Source organism: Tyto alba, unplaced genomic scaffold (assembly GCF_018691265.1).
Source record: "Tyto alba isolate M040663 unplaced genomic scaffold, T.alba_DEE_v4.0 Super-Scaffold_10, whole genome shotgun sequence".
In the NCBI taxonomy this organism is placed as follows: domain Eukaryota; kingdom Metazoa; phylum Chordata; class Aves; order Strigiformes; family Tytonidae; genus Tyto; species Tyto alba.
The window spans coordinates 12,458,384-12,476,500 of NW_024881262.1; the positions used below are offsets into that span (position 1 = coordinate 12,458,384).

At 52.7% G+C, this 18,117-nt stretch overlaps 2 protein-coding genes across 4 annotated transcripts; one reads left to right on the forward strand and one right to left on the reverse strand.

Moving 5' to 3' along the window:
- Positions 1-221: 221 nt before the first annotated feature.
- Positions 222-6,604, reverse strand: DYNLT2B (dynein light chain Tctex-type 2B). 2 transcript variants are annotated; one of them, XM_042794762.1, is made up of 5 exons: positions 6,471-6,604; positions 5,814-5,947; positions 4,159-4,228; positions 1,465-1,528; positions 222-838 (listed from the first exon to the last, which is right to left on the reverse strand). In XM_042794762.1, the coding sequence occupies exons 1-5, from the start codon at positions 6,536-6,538 to the stop codon at positions 791-793; spliced, it is 384 nt and encodes a 127-aa protein (XP_042650696.1). In that variant the 5' UTR covers positions 6,539-6,604; the 3' UTR covers positions 222-790. The 2 variants fall into 2 exon arrangements, with proteins under 2 accessions (XP_042650696.1, XP_042650694.1); XM_042794760.1 differs by having other exon boundaries at positions 5,814-5,950.
- Positions 6,605-10,767: 4,163 nt separating this feature from the next.
- Positions 10,768-17,164, forward strand: PDCD1 (programmed cell death 1). 2 transcript variants are annotated; one of them, XM_032986866.2, is made up of 5 exons: positions 10,768-10,987; positions 13,267-13,599; positions 14,612-14,767; positions 15,423-15,457; positions 16,287-17,164. In XM_032986866.2, exons 1-5 carry the CDS (start codon positions 10,879-10,881, stop codon positions 16,503-16,505), a joined length of 852 nt encoding a protein of 283 aa, XP_032842757.2. In that variant the 5' UTR covers positions 10,768-10,878; the 3' UTR covers positions 16,506-17,164. The 2 variants fall into 2 exon arrangements, with proteins under 2 accessions (XP_032842757.2, XP_032842759.2); XM_032986868.2 differs by lacking the exon at positions 15,423-15,457 and having other exon boundaries at positions 16,287-16,468.
- The last annotated feature ends 953 nt before the right edge of the window (positions 17,165-18,117 follow it).

Here is an 18,117-nt window from a genome sequence, read left to right on the forward strand (position 1 = left end):
GAGGGCAATGAGCAGTGATTACTCACAGTGTCCACGAGTGCCAAATTGTACCAAGCCAACGAGGAGTTACAGTAGGGAGGAGTTTCGGCAGTCGTGGGGTGTGCAGGCTGATGGCCTGACCTAATGTCCTAAATACCTTGTCTTCCTATCCATTAATACCATCTTGTGTGACACAGCTGGGATTCACAGCCCAATTGTTATGGGAAATGAACAAATCTGGATAACCAGAATAAGAGGTCAGCTTTATGGGTTAATTTACAAAGAATCTTCAAAGAACGCTCATCCAAGAAAGACAGACAAGCTGTCCAGGCTAGTACATCTTGTAGAGTAGAGGAAAAGGACAAACAGTGGAAATGGTGAGGGTCAACCCACAGGAGAGGAAATATTAAATACATAGATTTATTATGTTACATTTGCTATAAATATATTTCATTCATTTCAGAAAATGAACAAAAATAAAAGCAACAAAACCCTTTCAAGACAAAAGTTGAGTTTGCCTTAGAAACAATGGCTATTGGCAATACACTTTTAGGATAAAATCAATACACTATATATAAAAATGAAGGGCGATTTAAATAAGGGACATAATAATATTGTGCTTAAAGCTGTATCGATATCCACAAGGAAAAAGGAGTGTTGCAGTGTGTAGAACAGTTGTAGGACATGCTCTGTAGAGCTGTTGTTTTGTTAGGTACTAAAGGAAGAACATGATGCTTTTGAGTATGTTAACAAAAAAATACCCTAAAATGTTCTTCCCCACCTCTGTCCTTCTGTGCAGTGTTTACCATCCTCAGTAGTAGAAGCAGCCAAACGCAGCTACCACACAAAATAGGCTGTCCTGGGAAAAACAGAGAAAGGCTCTGTGTTAGTGCAGGCAAGCTCTTTGCTACTCTAACTGAAAAGGCTAACCTAAGGGAACATTTAGACCAGAACATAACCTTATATTGCAATTTTCTGTCTTTCAGTTAGTTTCTTATTCACCTCACTTGTGGTGTAACCCAAGTCAGTGTGTTTGAATGCCAGAAATTCCTTACTTCACTCCATCTACACACCCACAGGTACCTAGATGTCAGTCTAAAATAAAATAAAATTAAAATAATAATGAAATAAAACATTGACTTTTGTGCAGTCCTGGATTCCAGCCATACTCCATGGCAGCAGTTCAGCAAAGAATATAAGAAAAGACTTTATCTCTTCTGTTTCCTCTCCCCACCTGTAAAATGGCACGACTATAACGACTTTTGTATAGTACTGTATGACCTACTCAGGAAGTAGGTTTTACTATGTTGGATATTACATCTAAATATGTTTTGTGAATGAGGACATAAATCATACTGTTTCAATAGTCTTGGTTCCTTCCTTCTAGTGGTTGTTTTTTTTTCCGCTCCACATTTAAGGTCATTCTGCTTCTCACACAAAAGCAAGTAGCTTTACATTTTCCCATGGAAAACAAGCGATACTTACATTCATGTACACATCGTGGGCATAGCTGTCAGTGTCAGCATCCCAGAAACATCGTGCAGCCATACTAGACAAAGGAGATAGAGCAGAGCCATCACCCACAGAGTTCACGTGTAAGGACCTAAGTGATCACTGATACTTTCCTCAAAAAGCAAACTGAGCTTCCTTTAAAGATAGAGGAAACAGGGAGCAGTCTCCTGAACCCTGAGACTAGGTGCCCACTGCTGAATTCCACCACATGCTGTAAACCCCTCTGTGTGTTGACCAAGCTCCATCTTCAAACACATCAGCTACCCACCCTGCTACCCGCACTGTGCAGCAGGGCTTGAAACCTCATTGCTGTGGTGCTTAAGAACATTTGACTCCTGGCCTATGCATATCGGTGGCTAAATTAGCTTATTCTTGTCCTTCACCTCCTGCACCCTCGTGGTATGTACTCCCAATTTATTTATAGGGAGCTATCATATTTCTTGGCAGATGTTGTGTTACTAGATCACGAGCTAAGCTCTTCTAGTCTTTTCATGCTGGCAATGTTGATCAGCTGGAGGGAAGGAAGCCAATACAGAAGGATCTGGATAGGCTGGATCAACGGGCTGAGGCCAGTTGTATGAGGTTCAACAAGGCTGAGTGCTGGGTCCTGCACTGGAGTCACAACAACCCCACTCAACGCTACAGGCTTGGGGAGGAGCAGCTGGAAAGCTGCCTGTCGGAAAAGGACCTGGGTATGTTAGCTGATAGCCTGCTGAATATGAGCCAGCAGTGTGCCCAGGTGGCCAAGAAGGCCAACAGCATCCTGGCTTGTGTCAGAAATAGTGTGGCTAGCAGGCCTAGGGAAGTGATCATCCCCCAGTACTCGGCACTGGTGAGGCCCCACCTCACATACTGGGTTCAGTTTGGGGCCCCTCACTACAGGACAGACATTGAGGTGCTGGGATGTCTCCAAAGAAGGGCAATGAAGCTGGTGAAAGGTCTAGAGCAGAAGTCCTGTGAGGAGCAGCTGAGGGAACTGGTGTTGTTTAGCCTGGAGAAAAGAAGGCTGAGGGGAGACCTTATCGCTCTCTACAGCTACCTGACAGTAGGTTGTAGCAATGTGGGTTGGTCTCTTCTCCCAAGTAACAAGTGATAGGACAAGAGGAAATGGCCTCACATTGCACTAGGGGAGGTTTAGATTGGATATTAGGAAAGATTTCTTCACTGAAAGGGTTATCAAGCATTGGAACAGGCTGCCCAGGGAAGTGGTTGAGTCACGATCCCTGGAGGTATTTAAAAGATGCATAAATGTGGCGCTTAGGTACATGGTTTAGTGCTGGACTTGGCAGTGCTAGGTTAGCGGCTGGACTCAATGATCTTAAAGGTTTTTTCCAACCTAAACGATTCTGTGATTCCACAAATCATATCTATACTCTCTGTTCCCTGACCATCCTGCTGGCCTTTTTCTACACCTGCTTCAGTCCAAGCCTTACCCTGAAGACAAGCAACCAGACTGTAACATGATATTACAGACGAGACCTCACTATTGCCTTGTCTAATGTCATTGATGTTCCCCTTTCACTGCTGCAAATGCCCAGCTCCCTGCCTGTCCCAGTCAGTTTCAGCTGACTGGATCCCTGTTTGTGGCACAGTGTGTTGTTCCCCACACATATGACTTACTGTCCTAAGACTGCTGAATTTAATTCTTTTTCTCCATTACCTTACCCCTGAGGGCCATTCTGCTTTTTTTTCAGTCCAATATTCAACTCTGCCTCTGGAATACCCTGGTTACCCAGTATTTTGCATGGAGGATGTTAGTGATCATGCTTCAGTCTTGTCTCCTGTCAATTGCAAACCAGGGAATTTCTCCATCTGCCCTGTCAGTCTGTGTTGCTGAGCTTCACGTTTCAAATCAGACCCCCTCAATGACCTGTTCACCCTGGTATGGTGCTTCTGGAGCAATCTGCCAGCAGACACATTCCTGACAAAAGCCTGAGCAGCAGGTACAGATAGTCCTGCCTGACCTCCAGAACAGCGAGGCAGCAGATCTGATTACAGCTCTGCTGCACTTATCTTCTGCTGGAGTACCAGGCACAATAATAAAGATAAACTCAGCAGATAAAGCACATAAACCTTGTGGGCTGTTCTCTTTTGTCTTCTCCCTACTTGCTAGTAATGGAAAGCTACAGCCTACTACTGCAGCCAAGAGGAATTCTTTTGTCTACTGGAGGCATCTGGGGCTAGATTGCAAGTGCTCATCACCCAAGTCTAGGCTTGATTCCCATGACAATATTGCATGGGGATTACAGAAATCTAAACTTCTGAAAAATGCCTACCTGGGGGGATTAAGTGCAAGTGAAGTACTGAGGGAAATGTGGCTTTAGACAGAAGTGAGCATGGCTTGTGCTCCAGCAGGGCCTTGAGAATGGACTGGGTGTGTGCTGTAGTTCATCATGAATACAACATAAAAGGCCTTTCTGCAACACTCCTCACAAATGTTTTCCAGCATTTCAGCTTGCTAAGAACCACCATACAGCCATTTATCACAGGGTAATTCAGTCAGCCACAATCCAAGCCCTCACTTGCTACTTGAAGAGAAAAGTGCTTCACACTATCATCTGTAGAGGTCTTTGTATCTAGGAAAGTTGGAAGCAGCTTTCAAAGAAAAAAAGCCCACCCAAACCCCCCCAAAATTATGGAAATACAATTAGAACATGCAAAACTTACTTGACTCCTTCTCCTCTCTGCTCTCCAATGACAACCTGCACCACCATTTTGTATCTGTCAAATCCTTCCTCTGAAGAGAAAGAAAAAAGTAATAGTGAGAACAACAACTTGTTTAAAATACAAGTCCAAAATAGGACACAAAAAGCAAAAGATTTCTGGTTAGAAAGCAGTGTCCCATACAAGTCCATGCAATTGGCAAAATGGACAGACTGCCTTGCAGCTTCATCTTCCTACGTACAGAGTACCACAGTCTTACTGGAGTTAAAGGGTGAACAGGGTATTTGGCATCTGTCAAAAGATGCACATAAGGCAGAAGTTGCCCCTCAACAGGCACACTATACATAAGCATTCTACTTCAGCAACTTTCAAGACCTGAACACATGGAAAGAATGTAAATAAGGCTGCTGGTGGACAAAATCCAACTTGAAAAAATTTCAAATTAAAAACTGTTCTGATGCAAAAGTACTGCAGAGATTTTTCTGCCACATAGGCGTTTCCTTTGCTTCTAAGCTGAGATAAAAGGCCACATAAAGGCATAAGTGAGTCTACGTTATGTGTCTGCAAAGATATGCAGTTGTTTTAGAATAGTAAAGAAATACCTTTGGGGCACAGGCCAGATCCAGTCAGCTAATGGCAATGTTCCAGAAACCAAATCAGAACAAGCATGTTTCAAATAAAATATAGATCTTAATGCCTGTCTTCCACAAAGCAGGGTCCTGGGAAGACTCCGGTGCACTGTTTCCACTGGAGGATTGAACACAAAGCGCTGGGTCATGTCATGCACCATGTCAATACTTATCAGAGACACCAGCTGATACAACGGCCACACTGGGCGAGTCTCGCTTCAGGCTACTGCGACTGTGTTTACAGATTACTGAAGCCAAGCCCTGTGCTTATTAGCTCGGCATCAACACATGCTGGGACTACAGCTGCTGCTGGTTTTAAAGCAGATGCATAATTCTGGGAAAGCATAAATCCATGGTTCCTGCCGAGAGTGACGGTATGTCTGTGTCACCGTGTCAGGCCAGCCCAGCAGATGGAGCACCAGCCTGTTCCCAGGAAAAAGGCAAAAAAACCCGCAACTGTGCCAACACCAATCTACATGCTTGGTTCCAGCACCGAACACAGGAAACACCTGCTGGAGCTCAGTTTAGTTCTCAAACTCCAAAATGTTGGAGGGCATCCAGCGCAGCACCTCCATGACCTTTTTCCAGTGCTGCAAGTCTACAGTTACACCCCTCCTTGGCTAAATGTGCTCCTAACTCTCTCCCACTAGGCCTTGTTCTGATCTCCCTGCTATTCCACTCTGACCCAACTCTGTTCTAACTTGCAATAGAAAACAAAGCAGGAACGGTTCTGTTTATTGAAGCAAGAAAGCTTCCTTCTCTCTAATGCAGCTTCTTTCCTCCTGCAGCCCCTCCGAGGCTGACATCCCACACCAGCCAGTCTATATGAAAACAAATCTTGTCTGCTTGAATTAGGTTTCTAGTTCCGCGGTCAGGGAATGTATGTATATAGGCCACAATGTTTCATAATGGTAGATTCGAGTCAGTCAAGAAGAAACAGATTTCAATAATAAAGGAGGAAAGAGAGATTTTGTCAAAGAGAGAGGACACAGTAAGAAAAGAAGCTACTTCCCCTGCAAACCTCCTTACCTTTCAGTCTATCTTTTATTGTCTCTGATAAAGACTGTGTAAGCTGAGGCATTTCTTCTGGGATGTACTGCACGCTGTCCAGCTTCTCCTTCAGTATCGCATGGATGCATTCTTTTACTGTGGATGATTTAAATCTATTGGGGCAAAAAAAGAGAGCAACAGAAGGTCCAGAAAGTTCACACAATGTGTAGAGACATACCTAGCCCCACCTGGGAAAATTCAGCTTTCACCTATTAAAGAAAAATGACAAGTGAAAAACCATGGGGAAAAACACCCAGCTTCGATGGATCCACTTAACCAGCCCTGCCACAAGCCAAACACCCGGGCGCAAACCCAGCCCCATCGGAGGTTGCCCCTCCAGCGGTGTCCCCTGCGGGGCTCCCCTCGCCTCCCCACCCGCATCCCCCTACAGCTCATGCCAAAGTTCCCATGGCAGCCCAGTGCCGCTCCAGTCCTCAAACCCCGGGGCTCCCCCATTTCTAACCCCCCCCCCCCCCCCCCCAGCTCCCCTAGCGCCATGCCAGCCCTCCCGCCCCATGCCCAGGGACCCCCTTCCCCGGCAGACCCCCGCAGCTCTCACATCCCCAGGGTCGCACCCCCCCCCCCCCAAAGACGAGCCCCGCTGCCTCCAGGGCCCCAGCTCTCCCCCCGCCTCACCGCCGCTGGAAGCCGGGCCGCAGGCTGTACGTGTTCCCGGCCCCATCGTCCGGGCCCAGCTCGCCCATGGCCGCAGGGCCCCGCAGGCCGCCCCGGCGTTGGTTACCACGGCAACCCCCGACACTTCCGCCTCCCCCCCCCTCCCGCCCCGTGCGTCACGGCGCGCCACTCTACGTCACGGCGCCGCGCCCCGCTCCGCCTCGCGCCGTGGGAGGGGGGTGGCCACGGAGGGGGAAAATTTTGGTGTTTGCGTATTATTTTTTTATCTTCACATTTCTTACAATAAACATTTTTACACACTCAAACAAAGGGTGAATAAACGGTAAATCACTGCAGTAGTAATTACACCTGTAAATAAAGGGTTCGGTGAGCCCGCTGCAGGGGGACGTGAGCGTGGCAGGAGGGCGAATGGGGAGAAGGGTGGGCTCTTTGGCGGGGAAGGTGGCTTCAGGCCCTCATCCCACCCCAAATCGGGGGGGCAGCGGGCGGAGGGGAGCGCAGCTGGGGAGCGTTGCCCTCACGAAGCCCATTCCCCCAATTCCTGCCCACGTGCTGCTGCTAGAGCCTGCGCTCCCTTCCTGCTTCTGGCCTACGCCTCCCTGCCATCAGCACGGAGATCCCCGCCCCGCTCCTTTCCTCCGGGAACTTCTGAAATCGTCCAGAAAGGCTTAAATTTGTCACTTGCCCTTCTGCACACCCTTGCGCTCTTTTCCCTGCCCACAGCTGCTGTCTGTCCCAAGGAAGGCTGGCAAACAGCAGCTTGCGTATGACACAGCCCCCTCCAGAGAAGCTGACATCCTGCTTCCTCCGTGGTTTATCTTGATGCAGCGATCTCTGTGATCACGTTTCTTACGTGCAGCTGGTGACACTGCTGAGAAAGGTCCTTGGGTGCTTTGAATGGAAACAGTGTGAAGGTGCAGCAGGTGCTGCTGCTGGGGATGAGGGGCTGGAGGGGGCTATGATGTGCGTCAGGGCTGGGGGTGGGCTGGGATTGGGGCTCTGCGGGCAGGGTGCTGCCTGGAGGTGCCCCTTGGGTGCAGGAGGGTGTGAGGTTGCACATCAGGAACTCTGCCGGGGGTTTCGCTCAGGGTGCATGGACACATCCCAACTGGCGCCAGGTCCTACCCCATCTTGCTCTGAGGCCCAGAGCAGCAGCAGCAGCTGCTCCTGATTTCCACGGGCTGAATTCAGCAGCACCGCTCGCTCAAGATCATCCATCAGAGCCCTTAGTACCGCCGGGCTGGGCACCAGCTCTGCCTGCTGGCAGGAGCAGCACCTCGCTGCCATACTGGAGGTGGCGGTGGCCCCATGTCATACCTGTGTGGCACCTTCACATCACAATTACCACTGCCCTGCCCAGGCCCTGCAGATTTCCGCTCGCTAAAGGAACAGTTTTGTGCCTCTGCTCCATCCCTCTGCTTACTCGCTGCTTACTCACACACCGCCCCCCCCCCCCCCCCAGACCCACTGCCTTTCCCCACAGAGTCAGGTGGTGTTGTTGCTCATGCAAATCATTTGCAGAGGCCTTCCTAATTTCTGAGAAGTATCTGAAAGACCTGAAGCACTCTGTGTTTATTTGCAAACACTATTAACCATTTCCTCTTGTCCCAGCCACCTCGACATCTGCCTGGGTCAGACCCACAGATCTGAATTCAGTTAAACCAGTGGGGGAGGGATCTTTGGGAACTTGCAAGTTTCCCCTCGGCTAACCCCAAGATGTGCCATCCACCCCGTTTGGGCTGGAAGGGATTTGCCAGCATGAGCAGGACCTGCAGCAGGGCTGGAGCCGGGCTATTTTCCTTTGGTGCTGGAGAAGCTGGTGCAGGAGCCAGCGGGAGCTGTGTTGGTCTGGCAGCACGCAGACAGGGTGCAGGCAGGGTGAAAAGCCTGCCTGAAGCCTGGGGGCTGCTGTGGGGCCAGGGCTGGTCTCCTCTGTGATGCCAGCACCCAGGGCACATGCTGGGCTGGGGCACGGCACCGCTGCTCACCTCGCTTTGACCCCCAGTGGCTTCCTAGCAGTGAGATTGATCCTTTCTTTACTTTTTTTTTTTTTTTTTTCAGCAAAAGGGATAAAAAACCCCAACCCTGTTCTCTGTCTTGCGGTGGAGCAAGCTTCCCACCAGTGTGCTGCCGGAGAGCTCCTGGTTCACCCTCCCCTGTGGTTTCTGCTGCTCGCTCTGCAAGCTCCCTGGTGCTTCCTGGCCGCACTCAGCCTCATCCTGCACCCCAAGCATCCTGGAAAGGCTCCAGTGTTGGTGCTGGTCCCCAGCCTGCTGAAGAGCAAGGTGGGGAGCACTGGGGCATGTGTTTCTGAAGGAACCTGAGCATCCAAAAACATTGCTGTATGGTCTGCATCTAGCCACCACTGGTTTCTAGTGGATGTGGCAGCCTCCCCACTCTGGGTACCAACTTACGCCCCATTTCGAGTGTGCACTGGAAAGTTTGAGCAATTCGTGCTATGATTTTAATCAGAGCCCTCTGCTGCCACGCAGGGCGGGGAGGATGAGCCAGTTTTTCCTGCTGATCCCTGTCTCGGGTGAGTCGTGATCTCGGCGGTGATACCTGTCACATCTTCCACCTCTAGAAACCAAAACATGTTGCAACTGCTAAACAAGCCTCCCCACACTCAGCCCATCTAGATGCCTGGTGTCACCATCTGGGGACACAAAGCCTTGAGGTGAAAGAGCCTCCTTGTTGTGACTTTCCATATTTTCTGAAGTTCAGTTTAGTTTAGTTTAGTTAGGTTTTTTTTTAATGAGAATGGAGGAAATTGTGAAGGAAGAGGCGATGTCCACCTCAGAGCCCACCAGCACCATTGCACACGGTGGAGAGTGTCCCCCCCTTGCCACACTGAGAGGCAGTGGCCTCTGGCCAGGCAGCATGGAAAGGTGACAAGGAGAGGACAGCCCCCCAGGCTTGCTCTGTAGCCCAAGCAGGGCCAGAAGCTCAGAAGAAAGGAGTGATGCTGCAGTGTCAGGAGGAGACTGGAAAAGGGGACTCAGGACAGGCTGGATTGAGCCACCAACCCTGCCTGCCCCGCTCAGAACCCTGTCCTTGGCCATCCCAAATTAATAATGGCTCCCGCAGTCTGCTTGCCTGCTGGGGCCATGTCTGAAAGGGATTGGTGAGCAAGCCTCACCCTCGCAGCTTGTTTCTGAAAGCCCAGAAAATAATGAAATCATCATAGGAATCACATCCTTCACCCTGATTATTAATTTTCCTCTGACACTTTCCAAAACTGCGGGGCACTGAGGCTGTGTTTGAGAGAAGCGGAGGAGCCAGCCACGGCGTGCTTTCACCGCTGGTTATTTCCTATGCGAGTATTAGTCAGCAAGGCAAGCGGGGAAGATAGCTGGTGGAGAAATTGAAGAACCCTGATGCAAAGATCACTCCAATAACAGCAAACTGACTCCAGGCACCGGCCCCTGCTCTCTGCAAATCTGTCTCTGGAGAAACACCTAAGGAACCAAAACTTCCTCCTTCTCCTTCTCCTTCTCCTTCTCCTTCTCCTTCTCCTTCTCCTTCTCCTTCTCCTTCTCCTTCTCCTTCTCCTTCTCCTTCTCCTTCTCCTTCTCCTTCTCCTTCTCCTTCTCCTTCTCCTTCTCCTTCTCTTTCTCTTCTCCTTCTCCTTCTCCTTCTCCTCCTTCTCCTCCTCCTCCTCCTCCTCCTCCTCCTCCTCCTCCTCCTCCTCCTCCTCCTCCTCCTCCTCCTCCTCCTCCTCCTCCTCCTCCTCCTCCTCCTCCTCCTTCTCCTTCTCCTTCTCCTTCTCCTTCTCCTTCTCCTTCTCCTCCTTCTCCTTCTCCTTCTTTCTCCTTCTCTTTCTCCTCCTTATCCTTCTCCTTCCTCCTCCCCCATCCCTTCCTGGTGGGACCAGCCTGCCAATACGTGCCCCATGCCTGCTCAGATCCTGTCTGCCTGCCCAGTGCCACATGTCCCCCAACTCCCCACTGCCACGGGCACCCGGTGGGGGCACCCATGTGTGCCCGGGAACCCAAGACAGCCCTTTTACTTATGAGCCAAGCACGGAGCTGAGGATATGCCCCCTGTGGTCCCTGCCCACTCCATCCCTGGGAGCTTTCCCCCACTCTTTTGGGGAAAGTTTAGCGGTGCCCATGCCCACTGCTCGGCAGCTGGGTGCCTGCGTGGGAGCGTGCCAGGAGCGCGCAAGCAGTGGAAGGGGCCAGGCTTGGCTCAGCTGGTCCCTGCCTCTTCGAGGAGGAAGCTGGGGGTGGGAGGCAGCCCGGGTTTCCCTCTGGGGCAGAGATGGGCACGTTTCATTTCCACCCCAGCCCCTGCTGCGCACGCCGGAGAACAAGCCACTGCTGTGGGGAAGGAAGCACGGAAAGAGCTGGGGGCGGCACGATACGACACAGCACGCCTGCCCGGGCAGGGGACCGACCGCCTTCCCATGGCTCCGGGTACCTTGAAGACGATGTGGGGCAGCATGGAGGTGGCCCTGCCTGGCCTCTGCACCATCCTGCTCTGCTGTGGCCCCATGCTGGCCAGCTGCCACCGGGGTAGGTACCAGAGCGCGGTGCACTTGCCGGCACAGCCGGTGCCATTCGCAGCCAGTGGAAAGTGTCTCAGGGCTGGGAGCTTTGTAGTTAAAAATAGCTCTGGCATCAAAAAGGCAGAAACCCCAAAGCTTTTGGGTACGTGCAACTGAAGCAAGGGAAATGGGGATGCTCAGGGTAGAAACGGAGTTAAAGGATAGCAAAGGGGACAGGTTGCCAGCCAGTGGTGCCAGCACTGGCCGCGTTGTGGGCAGACTGGCTGGAGTCGGGGTTTGGAGTTGAGCCTCTGGGTTTGCCAGCGCCATGCGGGGTCTGGGGTTTTCTGCTCTGGCTCTCACGGCTTTGGGTTGTGCCCTTGGGTTGTGCCTCCTGGTTTGGACTTGACCCTGAGGGAGCCAGGGTCCTGCGTGTGGTTTTACTCAGAGGGACATTTGGGGGAGAAGGTGAGGTAGAGGAGAGGGTGTGAGTCCAGGCAGGGCGAGCGAGAGCCCTGATGAAGCCCGTCCCTGTTTTCTCCCAGCCTGGCTCTTTCTTTGGTGGCTTCGGGTGTTTTCTGCCCCCAGGGTGGGCATAGGGCTGGGCATCCCTTGGAGCAGATGTTACTTCTGGTGCTGAGAAGGAATAGGGAAACATGTAAACGCAAACTCTGCTTTCAGAAGTCCTTGAGTGTTTCATTCATTACTGGCAGCAGCACTTGTTAGGAAGCAAAGCCTTGAGCTTGCCAAATATTTCCTGTCAAACACAAGAAACTCAGAACACTACAAAAATTACATCTCTTGGTGCAGGCACTGCTGCACTCAGTGCTGCCTGCAGGCACCGGGGCACCTCCCTGCCTCCATCCCTCCTCCTGTTTGGTCTCATCCCTCATTTCTTAGCCCAGTTTTCCATCTAATTCTGTATCTATTCAAGGAATTGTCCTGGTTCCTTTTCTGGTTGGTGATGCTGAAGTCATGGTCCTACAGCTTCAGGCCAGTGCTGGGGGGACAGCAGGGACTTTCTAACTCTGCCTGCAAGCCCTGGGGCTGCTATTGGTGGCAATTTCTGAAAAGGGACGACGATACATTTCTTAACGGCCGGGACTTTTTAAAGCACTGGTGGTTTGAATTGCTTGGTCAGATAACCCATGTGAAAAAGGCTTCTTCCTGCTTTTTATTGCTCTGAACAAAATTTAATGCAGCAGCTGCCTTATCCTGCTGTGAGGGGCTGGCTGAGCTAGGATGTTGTGAGCCTGGCCCGTGTTCGCAGCATCCCCGCTGCCTGGAGGGGGATGAACCCACTGGGATCATGGGCAGGGAAATGTGAAGGCACAGGGCTGGTGCTAAGGGCCAGGGGTGCTGCAGCAGTGGCCAACTGTCCTCTGTGCTGGGAGCAGCCTGGCAAGCCTGGCCAGCACCTGCCAGGGTGGGTGCCTGCCTACCCATGTACACACGAGGAGGGGACAAGCAGCTGGAAAGGGTTGGTACCTTAAGCTCCAGGTCTCTCTGCCCTGTCAGATGGCCTCTGGCTGGAGATGGCAAAGCTCCTGGGCAGCCCCTGCCCTCTCTGTGCTTCCAGCATGGAGCAGTAGGCAGAGCCGGAGCACCCCAGCAGGCAGCCGGGCATGCGATGGGCTGCACTGCAGGGTGCTGCCCTGGCCAAGGACTCGGTCCCTCTGCTCGCTTTTGGAGACAGCATCAGCTGGAGAAAGGATGACTCAGACATTAAAATATAGCATAGATGTAAAAATAATACAACCCTCAAAGTCTGTTTTTCCCGGTGCAGGTGTTCTGTGTTAATTTTAGGTAGCCCAGAGCACAATTTGCTCTGCTGAAACCACTTCATGGCAGACTTACTACCCCTGAGTATCCCCCTCCAGCTGGTAGGCACACACTCAGGAGGGGAGTGACATGGGCTGATATATCTCCCTGTGATCTGGGGTGATGCTGAGGACTGGCTAAGCATCAGGCTGCCTGTGTCACTGGCAAACCCCAGAGCCTGGCTGCGGGTGAGCCGGGTGCTGGTGGTGGTGTGGGACTGGGTTCGCAAGCACTCGGTGGCAGGTTTTTGTAAATCCCCTTAGGGGCCTTCAGGAGCTGAGGGTAAAACAGCTGAGGAACACATGGAGCATCTGGGTTTGGGGTGTAGGAACCCATCATCTCTCTGTGGTATGGGGTGCTAGCAGGGGTGACGGCGGGCTCGCACCCTCTTTGCATCCCTGGTTCCTGCATGGGTGTATGACTGTCTTTGAGACCTCTGCCCGTTGTAACCATTTTCTTGTCTCTTGTTTTCTCTCTCCCAAACAGTGGCCTTATTCCCAGCTATGTTAAGTCTCCCTGCAGGAGGCTCAGCTACCTTCTTCTGCAATATCTCCGTGGAGAACAATTTCGGCTCGGAGTACAGCCTCAATTGGTACAAGGAGACCAACAACAGCCAAGCCCAAAAAATCGCTGAAATCAGCCGGAACAACACCCAGACAAACACAAAAAAGTACCTGCTCACCAACCATGCTCCTGCCTTCACAATCGAGATCCTGAACCTTCACCAGAATGACTCAGGCTCCTACTACTGCGGGCTGATCACCTTCTTTGAACCTGACAAAGTGATGGAGAGCAACCGGTCCCACCTGGTGGTCACAGGTCAGACTGAGGGCCGAGCTGATGGGGACAGGTCATTGGTGTCATCCCATGGTGCTACATCCCCCAGGAACACTGCAGCCCCAGGGCATAAGGCAGGCAGTACCCCACTGGGGGAGGACCTGGTGTGGGTCAGGAGGGCACAGCTCTGCCCTTTCCCCTCGCCTTTTCACTCAGGGTTGAGGCCCAGGGACACAGGCTGTCCGCCCCCCGTCCACACTGGGGCTGGAACTGGTCCTGATGCAGGAGGTCTCCATCCTGCTGGGGCTGTGTCCCCAGTGATGCTGTGGGGAGGAGTGAGTCCTTCCCCTTGGATGGAGGCAGGAGGCCAGTGTAGGGAGCTGCCTTCAGCCCTGAACAGCTCCTTTGGGGACAGGATTGTGTTTGGGGTGATGACCAGGGCTCAGACCCCTTCAACAGCCAGTGTTGGTGTAGATACTGTTGCTGCAGAATCATTACCTGGGAGAGTCTCGTAGGCCCATGGCATGGGAGACAGAGATCTTGCAGTAAGACCTGCCATGCCCTTCCTTGGCAGCATGGCGGCTTTGTGGGGATGAAGGTATACTTTTATAAAAAGGAAAAACAGTGCAGAACTCTTTCACAACATCCCTTCCCAGTGTGAGGTGATGCTGTGCTAGCCCCAGGATGTGGAAGCAGTGGGGAGGCTTGGGGAAGCCGTGTCCTCCGTGGGGCTCTGCTGGGCATGGGGTGATGCTGCAGGATGGCCTGTGTGTGCAGGGTAGTGCCCTGGCCTCCTGCACCCCAACTCTCAGTGGTGTGGGATCATCCTCACCACCTGCAATGGGAAGGAATGGGACATGGCCAAAACATCCTTGATGCTAGCCCAAATTCAAGGTTCCTGGAGGGATGGTGGGGCTGTGGCAGCCTGCCTGGGACTGAGCCTGTTCTGGGGACAGCCCCCATGTTCCCCTGTTGCCTTTCACAAGGAATATAGAGGCCATTTTCCACTCCTGACCTGATGTTTTGTTCGCCCTTTTTTTGATGGCTATTGCAGCAGCCCCTGAGAAGACGAATGCCACCGATGAGCCTGAGATGGAGGAAAGCAATCCCCCGGACCACATCAAGGCCGTGCTCCTGGGCATCCTGCTGCTGGCCGGGGCGGTTGTGCTGCTGATCTTCGGCTACCTCACGGTCACATACAGGAGAGGAGGTACGATCATCTGTGGGGGCCATGCTGCGCTGAGGGGCTGAGATCTGCCAAGGGACCTAATTGGTGATGCTCATCTAGCAAACCCAGCTGGGGCTTGGGGAAAGCCTGATGCCTGCAGCTCCCTGGGGTACACAGGTTGGTTCAACATGCTAAACTCAGCTGTGGCACGTCCCTATGGGACAGGTATCTCCGTGCCTAGGGGAGAAGGGTGCGTTGGGCTCTGCTTGCCCTTCATAGAGCCCCCAGACCACGTGCTGTGGCTCTGCACTGCTTGTTAGTGTGGTGCCTTAACGCTGCATGTGCCTCTCCCTTGCACCTTGCCCGGGCACCTTTGGGGCACTTCATTGTCTCTGTGCTGCAGCATCAGGCATAGCCTCAGCCATGCCATAGGCACCTGGGGGGATGTCTCCCAGAAGGGACCCCTGAGGAATTGCACCCCACTAATCCCAATTAAACCCTAGACCGTGGGCTGGTATCTCCCTTGTCCTTGTAATGCTCAGGGTTTTAGACCCTAAGCGAAGAAGGAGGAAGTGTGATGCAATAGTTGCGGTGTCCAGCGCTCTCCTAGGATGTGGGAGCTCGGACAGCTCCAGGCTTAGATGCTCACACTATCTTGGCACACAAGCATCTGCTAACCAAACGTATTGCTTTGCAGATGTGCAGAAACCACCAAGTGAAAACAAACCAGTGGTGAGTTTTCCATCTCTGACGCCCTGCTGTGCTGCAGGGCAGCATTGTGGCACCTCTGGGGTGCAGAGTGTGCAGGGCCTCCCTTTATCAGCCTTTCACAGGTTTCTCGCTTCTCCTGTTTTCTCTGATGCTGCTTGATCTTCTCTGCACAGCTACAACTGCTTTTCTGCAGCTGCAGCACAGCCCCATCACAAAACCAAAAACCTGCCTGAGATAGAATGGGACCTCTTTAGTCCAGCCCTTGCTCAAAGCGGGGTTATCTTTGACAGTGGGTTGTGCTGATGTAGAAAATGGGAGGAAATGTTCCCCCCTGACAATATATTAAGTTAAAATGTATTTTGCTGCAGCTAGTGCCTGTTTCCTCTCTCCCTTTTGCTGGGCACCACCGGGAGGAGTCTGGCTCCATCTTCTCTCCAATCCCATTAGGTAGCTGAAGTCAGTGAGTAGGTGCCCCTTTGCTCTCCCCTCTTTGGGCTGAGCAAACTCAGCCTCAGACTCTCCTCATGCACCTCGTGTCTGCTAGTAGCCTAAGGAAAAGGTGGGAAGAGCGTTCCTAGCCCAACCCTGCCTTCCATGGCTGGGCAGGCAGGGAGCACAACCTGCCTGCACAGACAGAGACCTGAGACCCACATGGCTTCAGCGGTGACCCCAAGGCTCACAGCCTGGTTTCTCTGGGCAAACGTTATCCCAGGTCTGTGTGTCTTTCTGCTTTGTATTGCTCCCGCCCTCCTGGGATGCTTCAGAGCTGGTTTTGGCACTTGCTGTATAAAGGGGGCTTGTGCTGGGGATGGCAGATATGATGAATCGCCCTGACGGGATTTCCTTGCAGAAGGAAGAAAAGCCCCCCATGGTGTCCGTGTCCACCGTGGACTACGGCGTGCTGGAATTTCAGTGGGAGCAGCACGCCCAGATTCCCTCTGAGACTCGGCTGGCCGACCAGACCGAATACGCCACCATTGTCTTCCCAGAGGAGAAACCTGTCACGCCAGAGAGAGGCAAGAAACACCAGGACAAGAGGACTTGGCAGCTTCAGTCGCAGCCCTGCTGAGGGCTGGGGTCCCTCCTCGCTGAGGGGTGGGGGCAGGGACAGGCTGCCCTGGCCCCTCGCTCCCACTGCAGTTTGCAGTTGGGAAAAATCCAGTGTGCCAGGACCGAAACAACAGAGGGGCCGCTGCTGGAGTTGATATCAGACAGTCCTGGCCACGGTGGAATCGTGGCTGTGGGATGGGTACCACAGGATGAGGAAGGTCCCTGCTGGGCTCCACGTGATGCCTCTTCACTCATTGCAGGGAGGATGGACTGGGGAAGAGCAGCAATGACAACAGGTCTGTCCTGAAGGTGATTTACATCATAACTCTGTTTTCTACCTCCACCTGGGGCTCTCTGGAGTGGCCACGCTGCTTCCCTTGCCCAGGTCTGACCCAACTAGCAAAGCACGACTGTGGGAGAAAAGACTGGAGGCCAGAGCTGGAGTGGGTCCTGGGAGATGCTGATCACGGGAGCCTGGGGCTGGGGGGCTTCTCCTCACGTGGGGCAGAGGCTGCCTTGTGTGCCACTATTTAAAGAAACCCCTGCGAAGTGGGTGGCTGATTTTCCTCCTGTCTCCAGGCGCTTTCCTCTTCAAGAAGGGAAATCTACCCCCATGCCCCTCCCTCCACAGGTGGGAGACAGATCTGTCCCTGTGGGGTGAATAAAGGGTTTCACGTCTGGGGAGTTTGTTGACTCGTGATGGCAAGCGCGTGGGCAGGCAAATAACGGCTCTTGGCAGCGTGCAGGCGAGAGCCGGGAGGCGGTGGCGTCTGTTGTGGTTCCTGGGCCTCTCCCTGCGATACATAAGCCACTCTTCCACGAAGCTGCTCTTAATAATTTAGAGAAGCCACTGCTCTTTTTCCTCTCGCCCCTGTCTGAGCCGGTCATCCAGCTACAGCTCACAGCAAGCCCCACCCTACCAGGCTTGTTTCGGGGCGCTCACTCAGCCTGTTGGGGATGAGCACCCCTGCTGTGCCGGGGGCCCGGCTGCTGTCAGCTGGGACAAAGCTTACAGCATGGTGCTCGCTGCAGCTTTCTGGCTCCCAACTTCCATTTTCCCTCTTGAAAGTGATGCTGGGGCCGTGCTGCCTGCCAGAAACCAGAACAGAAAGAAGCGACAACAGCTTGAGAGAAGAAACCCCAGTAAGGAGAGTGGCTTTGGAGGCAGCAGAGACCTGCTGGGAGACTGTGAAACCCAGCAGAAACAGAGAAGAATCGGTTGCATCTCACACTTCAGCAGCATTGTCAGCAGTTTTTTTTCCCTTATCCCCAGTAAAACCAATGCAGCCTTGTGGGAGTCAACCTGTGTGTTGGTGGAAGGGGTGAGGCATTCCAGGCATCCCAGTTTGCCCCCTGCAGGGGCTGGAAAGTCCCTGAGAAAGCTCCAGAGGGAACCAGATGGGACAAACATCCATCTGGGATGCCTTTCACCCTTCCTCAGGGTAGGACAGTGGATGTGGTGTGTCCCCGGTGCTGCTGAAAGCTCCCACGTGCAGTGCCATAACTCCCACAGAATTCACTTATCTCAGTGCATGGCTCTGTCTGTTGGGATTTTTTGCAAGCAGCAGCCCTGCTCCGTGTTCTGGCGGCTCTGGCAGGGAACTGCTATGGCTGGCTGGGCTCGGGCTCGC

What these genes read in the sequence shown, in the direction of transcription:
- PDCD1 (XM_032986866.2), top strand. Translation starts at nt 10,879, where the DNA reads ATGGCTCCGGGTACCTTGAAGACGATGTGGGGCAGCATGGAGGTGGCC. An exon ending in GTCCCACCTGGTGGTCACAG is followed by an intron (nt 13,600 to 14,611) that starts GTCAGACTGAGG and finishes TGGCTATTGCAG; the next exon opens with CAGCCCCTGAGAAGACGAAT. An exon ending in CAAGTGAAAACAAACCAGTG is followed by an intron (nt 15,458 to 16,286) that starts GTGAGTTTTCCA and finishes ATTTCCTTGCAG; the next exon opens with AAGGAAGAAAAGCCCCCCAT.
- DYNLT2B (XM_042794760.1), bottom strand. Translation starts at nt 6,538, where the DNA reads ATGGGCGAGCTGGGCCCGGACGATGGGGCCGGGAACACGTACAGCCTG. An exon ending in CGGCCCGGCTTCCAGCGGCG is followed by an intron (nt 5,951 to 6,470) that starts GTGAGGCGGGGG and finishes TTTTTGCCCCAA; the next exon opens with TAGATTTAAATCATCCACAG. An exon ending in CCCACGATGTGTACATGAAT is followed by an intron (nt 839 to 1,464) that starts GTAAGTATCGCT and finishes TGTTTTTCCCAG; the next exon opens with GACAGCCTATTTTGTGTGGT.